The 11315-nt window shown below is 36.0% G+C and overlaps 1 protein-coding gene, 1 long non-coding RNA gene and 1 other non-coding gene across 4 annotated transcripts; all 3 read right to left on the bottom strand.

Annotated features, from left to right (window-relative positions):
- Nucleotides 1-335: 335 nt before the first annotated feature.
- LOC114078467 lies at nucleotides 336-1580 on the bottom strand. The gene is made up of 2 exons (XR_003580147.1): nucleotides 1001-1580; nucleotides 336-919 (listed from the first exon to the last, which is right to left on the bottom strand). It is a non-coding gene; the product is annotated as an uncharacterized LOC114078467 (long non-coding RNA).
- Nucleotides 1581-3856: 2276 nt separating this feature from the next.
- Nucleotides 3857-3929, bottom strand: TRNAA-UGC. Its single transcript has one exon. It is a non-coding gene; the product is annotated as a tRNA-Ala (tRNA).
- Nucleotides 3930-3959: 30 nt separating this feature from the next.
- LOC107028072 (F-box protein At2g26160-like) lies at nucleotides 3960-11270 on the bottom strand. 2 transcript variants are annotated; one of them, XR_003579930.1, is made up of 3 exons: nucleotides 9870-11256; nucleotides 7740-7890; nucleotides 3960-5738 (listed from the first exon to the last, which is right to left on the bottom strand). XR_003579930.1 is itself a non-coding variant. In XM_015229128.2 (2 exons), the coding sequence occupies exon 1, from the start codon at nucleotides 11040-11042 to the stop codon at nucleotides 9873-9875; it is 1170 nt and encodes a 389-aa protein (XP_015084614.1). In that variant the 5' UTR covers nucleotides 11043-11270; the 3' UTR covers nucleotides 7593-7890; nucleotides 9870-9872. The 2 variants fall into 2 exon arrangements, 1 of the variants encoding a protein (XP_015084614.1); XM_015229128.2 differs by lacking the exon at nucleotides 3960-5738 and having other exon boundaries at nucleotides 7593-7890; nucleotides 9870-11270.
- Between the last annotated feature and the right edge of the window lie 45 nt (nucleotides 11271-11315).

Below are 11315 nucleotides of genomic sequence, written 5' to 3'. Positions count from 1 at the left end.
ATCAATAAATTGATGTACTATTCATCAGTCTATTTTTACTTGGCTAGTAACTTACAAAACATAAATCAAATGACAATTTTATTGTATCATTATACCTTTAAAATATACAATATTTTGGAAAATGCATCAGGAAATGATTATAGGTTATAAGAAAGATAAATTTTTCTTCTTTCTAAACTGAACAAATAAAATGTACGTAAATTTAATTAGTAATTATTTAGTGCTAACAAATCTAATAGGGTCTCCTATATACCACATCCAATATCTTGTTCTTATATAGTAGTAGTATTCGAGCAACCTTGCAATTTGCAAACACTTTAGAAATGGTTAAAATCTATATGTATCGAATGTTTACATCTAACTAATGAATGCGTAACGTGTTTGAACGTACAGTTGGAAGATTCTTACTAGAATCATCAAACTCAAAACATCACTCACTTAATACTAGAACTATCAAATTGTGAAATTGAAGACAACTACTAATTTATAAACATCATGTTGTAGCCCAAAGTTCCTCTTTAACAATGTGATGGTTTTTATATTCTTGGCAACTATCATTGCATGACCTTGAGCCAATTATCCTTGTTTAGACGTGTGGCAGGTGACGATCTATATTCTGTGCTAGCTTAGTTCTAAGCGCAGTGTTTAGGTCATTTATAAATCATTTAAGATATTTGAACTACATCCTCAGTAAGATCTCTAGCCTCACATACTGCAACAGGTATAGCCCGCATGGGACATGAAGCATAGCAGACTTATGAGTGACTTAACACTTCATGCAAAATTCAGGACCAGAAATGAGATTGATGATATTTGATCTTTAATATTGGATGAAGAGGATTAGAGTATACTCACCGAGACTGACTGAAATGTTGAAGTATTTGGTGACATGACCCGGTCAGAGAACTCAATTCTGATCCTGAAAACACCAGCATGGAATGTCAAGTGCCAATGGAAATTAAAGGTAAACCAAGAACACTAAAAATACGTTTTAACATACCTTCGATTAGTGAAAATATCTGTCAGGATGGCCTGGAAAACCAGCACAGTTAACCATCTTCTCTCGAGGAGCACTTTTTTTGTGCATTTTCCTGCCATCTTGTGGAAACACAATGTCCATATATTATACAACTTTGACAGAATTCTTTCTGAATATTATGATGTCAGGCAAGCACTCACCAGTAAAAAGTATAACTGTGGGGAAACAAGAACTCCGAATTCAAGCTTTCAATCAGGCAAAAAGAAAAAGGTGGCAAGAAAATTCTTAAATAGGGAGCAGATATTTTATAAGAAGTCATTGGATACACGGACATTAAGAAATTAACAAAGGACGAGTGAAGCTCAATAACTAGTAAAGTATAAAAGGAAGTCACCCTTCGGGATGGTCCAGTGGTTTGAGCTTGGGACTTTCATGTTGGAGCTCTCAAGCTCGAAATCCCTTGCCAGCGAAAGCAAGAGTTTGCCTACTGGGACGAGCTCGTCGCACTACGCTTGCCTAGTGCAGATCACCTCTCTTATGTGGTTTGCGAGCTATTGCATAGGAGCGGGGGTTCTACCCTGTGCGCACCCAAAGGGTAGCGGCTGCGGGTTTCCTTTTCATAAAAAAAAAAGGAAGTCATATTTATTTATTTTTGAAACAGAAGGAAGTCACATATTTAATTATTTTTGGAACAGAAAAGTCATATATTTATAAAGGTACTTGTTTGTCTTCACCCACAGTTGAAGATTTCTGTATTGAATTTCTCAATTCAAACCCATCTTGTGATTCATTACCACAAGATGAGTAGGATTTCCAACTCGTCTTACTGGAAGCTCCAAGACAAGTAGGATTTCCAACTCGTCTTGTGATTCATTGCCACACACAGACGACCAATTATGTACCTGGAAGGAGGTTTCCAGGTCTAGCCCGATCACCAAACCTTTGGAAGATAATCAATTCAAAGACCCTACAGAATGATTACAATTATCACACCTTCTGGAAGGAGATGGTGGGCACCACCAGACAATTCCTTCCGACTAACCAAAACCATGACATTGGGTAATGGCTTAGTGGATTGCTCTGAGAGAGGATTAGCTTATGTCAACCAACCTCTTGAGAGCTAAACGTTGTTCATGGTGCAACCAAAAAGAATCGACAATCAAGTCACTCTCACAGCTACAGTAAACAAAATGGATCTATAGCAAGTAATAACAACACAGAAGACTAAAATGCAAGCAAAATTTAATACCTATTGCTTTTCTACACACGACACCATAATTATAATCCTTCTTAAACAAAGTCAGCAACCAAATGGGGCTAAGCTTGCACTTTCTGCATTCTGAAGTTGGTACACGTTCTTTGTCAAGCTGATTTTTATAAGTCAATATATAAAATTAGAATATCAGGTTGAGTAAGTGAGCTTAATTTAAACTTCACAATCGGTAAAAGGGGAAGGCACTGTCTTTAGAAAAAGTAAGTTATGCCTGCATAAGGGGACCTTATCCTATGCAGCTTCAGCCTAGTCAAAGGACTGCAATTTAGACTTTTACAACCCTCAGATTACAAATGTCAAATGTGTGACATCCCAACTTCAGAGAGGCATTACATTAACTCGATACCACAATATCTAAACAGATCCGTTGACCTTTCCCTTTGTATAGTATACGGCTAAGTGACTTCATAACCTCAACCTACTTTTTTGCTTACTGTGGCATAGGCCTTCGTCGGGCTTTCGTCCCTTCGCCTATACTTTTTTTTTTGAGATAAGGATAATTTTGTATTCACAAAAAAATTCAACATCCAAGGGATGATGAATGGGAAACTTACATCCCACAGGGTGGTGGGCACACCCTCAAAAAGCCATACAGAGTTACAAGTTCCCTTGAAAATCGACCATCTCTATGCTTTCCCCTACCAACTCTTGCTTACACCAAAAAAATAAAAGACTTAAGCATTTCATTTCTATCTTCTTAAAACCATCATTTTAACCAAAAAATGTGAATTTACTTGCTTGTATATGTTGGGTTAAAATTCCTGAGAATCTTCAGGTGATAGAATCTATTCAGAGAAATGACCTAACAAGAAGATTACATAATTTGTCACCTTTAAAAAGATATAGAATATGTTTTAGATTAACATTAGCACGTACACTATCTGTTTCTAAGTAAATATGAACTTTGCACTCCAAACTACAATTGTTTAGATATTTCTATAGTTCCATTGAGGTAATAATTTCCCGATAGACCAGTTATGCAACAGATATTTAGTAATTGAGATTTCAGGTAATTGAATCTACTAAAGGAGTAAAGGAGCTTATTAATAAGAGTGGTTTTTCTTTTTTAGTTCAATCAAAGTAATCTGATAATTTTGGCCATGAAAGCAACTCAAGGGCACCAAGGATGATGAGAAATCATATGATAAGCGTAAATTAATCCAGGAAACCAAATAAAGAAGAAAACCCTTTCCCTTGTGACAACAAGTACACCCTCCATCAGATCACTACGGGCAGATACAAACTTAGCTGCTGAATGCATCACAATATCTGATAATAACAGATCATTAAAGGTAATCAGCAGCTTAAGAATTTACCAGAACTAAAAGTATCTGCAGACCTGCTCCAAGGTCCAAACGATGGGATGGTACATGGGACATAATACTGTTATCTACCAGTACAAGAGACCCATGTGAGTGAGCCAACTCAGCAATTTTCTGAAAAAGATCAGAGAGCAGAAAAACATATAACAAAAGGAAGTAATTATCTATTGAAATTTAATAACAACAACATACCCAGTGAAATTCCATGATTAGGATCTGGGAGATAGAGTGTACCCAGACCTTACCCCTACCTCGTGGAGGTAGAGATCAAACGAAAATGAATGGAGATGCGGGGGATTGAACCCCGTGCCTCTCGCATGCAATGCGAGCGCTCTACCATTTGAGCTACATCCCCTGCTATCTATTGAAAATTAATAGACTTCAACATATCAGCAGCCACGAAAACACAAACAATATTTTCAAATCCAAGAGAAATGACACTTGCTGCCAAATGAGCAATAACAAGTAGTCTCCCACATATACATATTTTTGTCTCCCAATTAGTACTCCAACATAATTATTACCAAATCCACCGAAGAACAACACATATGCTGTAGATAGGAAAAAAGAAGCAAAATTTCCATTAGATTTATCAAGCAGTGTCATTTCCTAAGTTTATAGCTAAGTGTTGCAACCCTTACTAAATATTCTATCTCAATCACATAACATACAACTATATGCACATAGTTTAGTACTTGTATTATAAGAATCGTTAAAGAAATTGAACATAATCTAAAGCAGAAGAGTATATGCACAAAGTATTTATTAAGAATAGAAAATCAATGAAAAAACACAAATAGAAAGGAAAAGGGAGAAAAAGAAAAACAAGCTTAGGGTTCAGGGTGTGAAGGCGACAATTGAAACTGATGAGAGGCAAGGTTGAGAGCTAGACAGAAGAGACCATCAACAATAAAGAAAAATCAAAACTAAAGAGAAGAGATTAAGATAGTGTTAGGGAGAGATGATTCGGATAAAGCCGGTGACAGAGAAGGCATTGCCAATGATTGGATATTAATCATCTTGAGAACTTTTCTGTTTGATGTCACACCAGAAGTGTCTTCCTCTTCTCCAAAATTCATAGAATCTCTGTGAGAAGGTTTTTCTTACCACTTGTTGATCAAACATCAGGTGTCATGCTGTTTCCACCATTTATGCTTCAGTGGGCTTTCTTTGTGAACGCTGACGAGTCATCCACCGCATCAAAAAAGCTTACTTGTCTTTCCTCTTCCGTATCATTCCTATCCAGAATATCTAAAATCCACCACGAATCCGAAATCCCCAATGAAACCATTGCACCACGAATCAGGGTTACAAGGAGAAAATGAAGAGAGGAAGGGAAGGTAAAATTAGGAAAATTCACTTGCAATAATTTGCATTCAGTATCAACTTTCTGTGTCTATTTTCTTCAATAACCAGTGAAAAGGTCTTTATTCCCAGCTAATCTCCAAATGCTGCTACTAGTAGAACAAAAGGAAGGTTACCGATATTCAATTAATTGCCACTAAAGTGCGTTTCTTCTGGCAGCGATAACAGATGGATTGTGGTATCCTGTTTTGGAAATGGATAACCACTTTTTTTATCTCCGAGTTTGAAGTAGGCCAAGTTATAATTACCACCATAGATGGCAACAACCATAGATTAACTTTGCTTGAAGATAGGACAACTTTGAATAAAAGAGGAGCGTTGACCAGATCCGCCGAAAGGAATAAAGTCACATCATGGGATTCAAGCGCATTTTCAGTGTCAATTTCTTTGCACAATATTTCTCACATCAGAGAACTTATACCTCGGTGGAAAGGTGACTTCACCCCTAGTGATTGGGTTAAACAGATTGTAGGTGTCTTTAATAGAAAGTAGAAACTAACCCTCCGCGGGACGAACTGCGGAACTCCTTACCAAGGACCTTTGGGACCTCAAGGTAGTGAATTACTCTTTTTTCATGTATGCTAATAAGATGCTTCTCAAGTTTTTGCGTTTGTATTATTGTCACGAGGCAGCAGCAACCATGGCTGAACTCTCCCTGAATACTCGAAATAGTAGGTAACACTGACCCCATGAATTACAAACACATGTGAACTGGACTGGATCAGTGTATGTAGCAAAAGAATGAGCAATTAACCTCAACAAATCCTGTGGAAGCCACGACCAACCAGCCATTTATAACCTGATACATAAATAGGGAATGTGATATATAATATTAGAGCAAAAAAATAACCATACCAACTTTCACAGTATCACACAGACTTAGTATAATAACCAAAAGAGATAATCACTAAGTACACATCTTGTTTGTTACAAATCAAGACTAACGCATCTATCTTAATCTTGTTTTAGAACATCAAGATATAGCTTTAGCAAAGTAGTTAATTCTAAGAAAATATTGCTACATGTAGAAAATGTTCCTTTTACACCACCCATTATTCACCAGACTTACAAGGTTGATTCTAGCTCATTGAAGTGTAACACCAAATCATAGAAGTAAACATACACAATGGAGGAAATAGGAATTCATACAAGAAGATTCTACATAAAGTGACAACTTCAACTAATGTCGTGACTATGTAAGGAAATAATGCATTTCTTTAAATATATATTGTAACTTTGTGATACATATAGGAATTTATTAGCTTATAAGAAATTTTTTATTGAACACTTGAAATTAATTTTAGGTTGAAATAAAAAGGTGGTGATATGAAAAGAAGATTTAATAAATTACTATGTCACGACACAGTAATCAGTACATATATCTATCTACCTTGTTGGTTCAGATTTTTCCACCATTCGTTTATTCTCCTTTTTGCAGTTTGTGATAGTTTCATATTCCCATTTGAACTTAATTTTTAAATCAACTAATTTTGTATCAATCTGACGAAATATTTTAATGAATTAATTTGGAACGACGGACCGTAGTCCAGACCGTGGTTCAACACTTAGCAAAAGATTTGTGTGGTTTGGGCCCACGGACCCGACCTATGGTCCGTAGAATGACCAACGGTCCATGGACGGGGTCTCGTGGGTTAGTATGGTTTTAAATGGCTAACTTCTTTCAAGCCTTTTCCTTTAACAACTTAGGCCTATACATGCATTTCAACAAGTAATAATAAATAAAAAGGATAGTATAAATATATACCTCTGCATCTAAAAAGTTCAAAGAGTAAATTTAGAAAAAAAATCATAAATTTTATTTAAATTTTTTTATAATATCTTATTAAGCTTTGGCTTAAGGGCATCAATTTTATTGAGCCACCTCTGTTGCAATACGGGGATTAGTTAGGTACTTACCTATAGATTAGTTACTGCATCTTCTACCGTCCATAAATAATACATAAATTTCCTCATAACTTATTCATGTATTAGTTATGAAGGATTGCAACAAGTAACTAAACACCGTACTCGGTGTGCTAAATTTTGTACATACAAATAAAATGCTCCCAAACATTGTTCTAATTATGCTTGTTAAATACATGAATAATTTCACTTCCTAACAACATCAAAATGACCCCTTAGTTTGTGATTTTCTGATGACACAAGATTGACCCAGTAAATGATCATTTTGGTGAGAGTTGTGACTGACAATAAAATATGTTAGCTATAGAGAGCCCATATATCTTATTTACAAGTCACATAATTTATGTACGAAAAGCGACATAACAAGAAGTTGAACAACTGCAAGTATTAATGTATTGGTTGTAGTAGTATCTTCATATATTTCCACTAGGAAAAACTCATTAGTTTCTTCTACCTTCTCCTTACCCCTTTATATTCATCGCATGAAGAATGCTTTTAGGTATGACTTGTTTCTGAAGCACATGCTTATCATAATTCATTGGAAAGACAACAAAAATTATGTCTCAGTCTCAAATTAATTTGCATATTGCTCCCCATTTTTGCCCACTTCATTTTCTATACCTTGAACAATGCTCGTAGCGATACATGTTACTACTACAAGACCCCTCTCTCAAAGCTAGAACAGGGACTACCTTGTAATTGTAAGATAACCCAAAGGAGTTCTGTGAGCTTTAATAGTAACATGATTGCATTGTCTCACAATAGTTAACAAAATACGATAAACTAAAGTTAGATAGTAGTTGATCAACAGTAACAATTTCACCTTGTACATAGCAGTTATAATACGACAAGTTTAGCAATAATCAGCAAAACTTACACTAGATGTGTAGCTGCAAATTATAATACATTCTTGAACATCCAAAACAACTTTAAGTCATACACCTGCGCTTCACCTGGGCTTCTGGGCAAGATTTGCAAATTTTGTGAACATCAGTAAATGTAACTGGATTTGATGGATCAGCGGATACCTGTCACGGAAATGTGGCGGTAAATAAATGGGCGAAAGCTATCTCCAGAATAAATGGGACTTACCGGTTAAAGAGTAATAGTAAGGGATGAGGGATAAAGAGGATATCGTTCATCCAATATTTATATAGATACCAGTTAACCAGTAACTAATGCAACAATGAGAAGATTGATTCTACTTTTGCATTTCCTTCATCCAATAATCATTTAAATAGTGGTCATCTTCCTTATATCCTATTATGAAGGATGTTTTTTTGAACTTTAAAGTGTCAGTTTCCATGGATTTACTCAAATTACGGATCAGAAATTCCAGCCTAAACTTCTCATGTTCATCGGGAGTTAAACATGCAAAATTGTTGACAAGACACACATAAACAGCCAAAAACTTCACATAATAAATAGTTAACCAAATAGTGGAGTGAAATATTCACGTACTTGTCCTAAACTCAACAAATATGACAAACAAGATTATAGTAAGTACGTTTACATAAATATTTGCTAGCCTGCTACTATCTAATTACTGTGACTTAACAGTTCGATAAGGTAGGACAGGTTAACATAACAGAGAAATTACAAGAAAAAAAAAAGATGATATAACAAGTATCAATATCATAACTTCAAACAAACGTTAGCTGGCAATAATAGAGCGGTTTCTTATCAACACAGCATTAACTGTAAGCACTAAACAAAAAAACAGAAAAGGACCAAACAATCTCATCTAAGGTCACACATCATTAAGGGTCCAGAACAACATAAACAATCTACTTCTTGCATTTATTTCTTTCTCCATCAGTATATCTGTCATCGTCTCTTCCTAATTTAACGTCATCATAAAAATGTTCATTCACCTAAGAGGTTCCCAAGTAATTCAAGATTCCAATGAGACATCAAAAAGTTCCTAATTATCTTCAAAAAAGAAAATTAATCTACTAATCTATAAAACACCAAGGAAAATTATATTTCTTTATAAATCCTTCAGCCATCTGTTCCTTTTGATTATTATTATTATTCACTATTATCCCCCATGAAGCTTTTTGCCAGACCAAAATTATAGTATAAAATTCGGATTTTATTATACATATTGCCAGCAAGTTCAAGTTTCTTTCAGGATGATATTAGAGAAAAAAATTGTAATGGAGGAGGAATGTTATACAGATATTATACAGGATCAATGAAAGTATCTCAGGTTGGCCAATCTTTTTGGATGAGAAAGACCGGCTAGAGTAGGCAGAAAATTCAACGTCGTCTACAAAAATTTCAGTAGTTTGGTCTCTGGCGATTTCAGTTTCAGTTCTAGCAGTTCTTAGGGTAATGAAGGATTAGGTAGAGGGACATTGGCAAGAACATGTTCAGTTACAGCAACCCCCTCCTTCAGTTTCTATCATGTTTAATGCTATTTTTGGACCGATTTACATTATTCAACTTGCATAAATGTTTAAGAGAAACAATGAGAAAAGAGAGCAATAGTGCTCCAAAGAAAAGAGTACAAACAGAAAATGTTAGAAAACAACACCATTGTCTCTGCTAGTGAGTTCAGATGAGAGTATTCATTATTCAATAACATCTCTCGCAATACCATCATCGACTTTTTTAAGTCCTCTTTGGCCAAAAAAGTGAGATTCAAAAGAGTAATTTAAACTCTAGCCCGATTCGGAAGAAATGGAAGTGCTTACAAGATGAAAATTGGTGTAACACCGGTCACTAGGAATAAGGGTTGCACTTTTAAATGATGACTTCAAGAAGATGATACATCAAAATGAAGAATCTCAAAATTGCCTTGTTGCTTCTATTGTTTCACGCAAGAGAGGCTAATGACAGTACTACTAAATGCAGAATGAAAGTCTCTTCAAGCATATCTGACATATATTTATTCTTCCTGTGTGAAACTCATTTTGAAATTGGTGAGGAATCCAATTGACTTCCGGGGTAAAATAAGAAGATATAGAATAACAAAAAGAGTAAATATAAAAATATGACTCACTCATCATGGATTTGGCGTGACCCAGATTGGAGGACAAACACGACTGACAGAAATACCATCATAAAACGGCTCGATACTGCCATCTGCTAAGTTGAACACACCCATGTCCAAACCGCATCCTTTTTCAAAGAAGAGGTATGCACCAATCCAGTTATCTGTAAAATAAATACAGTTGGGCTTGATTCCTGGAAATTGAGAAGCTTGGATTGATAGAGAAGCATTGGCACCCAAGAAAAAAGCCTGGTCTCCTAAATCCATGACTGGTATAGCATTGCAGCTAGATAACTCGATTTGGAAAACTAGAAATCTTCTTGTCCTGTACGTGCAAATCTGATCCTTCTCCTCATCTCCACCTGGGATGCGCGTCGGTGGAATACTCTCACGATCCTCTTTGACATACCGTGTATCAACAAACTGTTGCGCAACTACAAATAATGATCCTAGTGATTCTAGGATGTAATTCTTACCGTCAGCCCATGGTGCAAGATGTGCTACACAATAAACTTTAGTGAGATCAGTGCCAACAACATCACAAACTAGGACACAACGGCCAAAAGTGACGGCATAAAAGTGACCACTGAAATATACCACATCACTAATATGTCCAATGTGCTCGGGGATCCAAATCCTGGTCCACAACGAATCTCCTGGTCTCCATAAACTGAGGCTCTCGAATCTTCCCTCAACGACCATGAGAGCATATTCCGACGTATGAGACGGATTAGCTGACAGAACTGCTTTACGGATATAGGTCCACAGATCGTGAGTGCAGTTGAGTTCATAAAAAGCAGTTGTGTTTTGATGTGGCAATTCAATTCTAACACCAGAGAAGGGTTGTAACAAACTAATCTCACCCTCATCCTTTCCAACTGTAACAAGCCATCCTTTCGACTCCAAACATCTCTTCTCACTCGCTCCGGGAATCCTCTTCTTCAAAATCATCCCATTGTACAGACTGACGAATTTTCTATGTGTTCTATCATCCTCTTCCTCAGCTAACATTAGCCAGGGAGCCCTAGGCAAATTACTACTAAAATTATCCCTAGTGGCTACAGAGTACCATGGTTTGCAAACCGTTCGAAAATTAAGGTAGTCCTCGATCAAATTTATACGTTTAACAATTAAAATCAACAATTCAGGATGAAGTTCAGACCAATCAACCATCGTTCTCATTTTCAATCCCTATCTAACAAAAGTATTTAACAAAATTGGGCAAATTATCCGAAAATACCTAATTTATGCGAATCTCAAGCTCCCGATGAACATTGATATGACGGAGACTGAAGAAGCACACCGTAAATTCTTCGATCTACCAATTTTTTCAGCGGTGACGGCGATGAAATGGGCGGAGCTCTCCAGAACACCTATTAGAAGCACAACTGTGAAAGATGTGTTTGGCTCAAACAAATTTTCTAGACTTTGTTTTTACTTAGAGTAAATTGTTTA

Source organism: Solanum pennellii, chromosome 8 (assembly GCF_001406875.1).
Source record: "Solanum pennellii chromosome 8, SPENNV200".
Taxonomy (NCBI): Eukaryota; Viridiplantae; Streptophyta; class Magnoliopsida; order Solanales; family Solanaceae; genus Solanum; species Solanum pennellii.
Note: the sequence above shows the minus strand (reverse complement) of the source record. Positions and strands in the feature narration are given on the sequence as shown.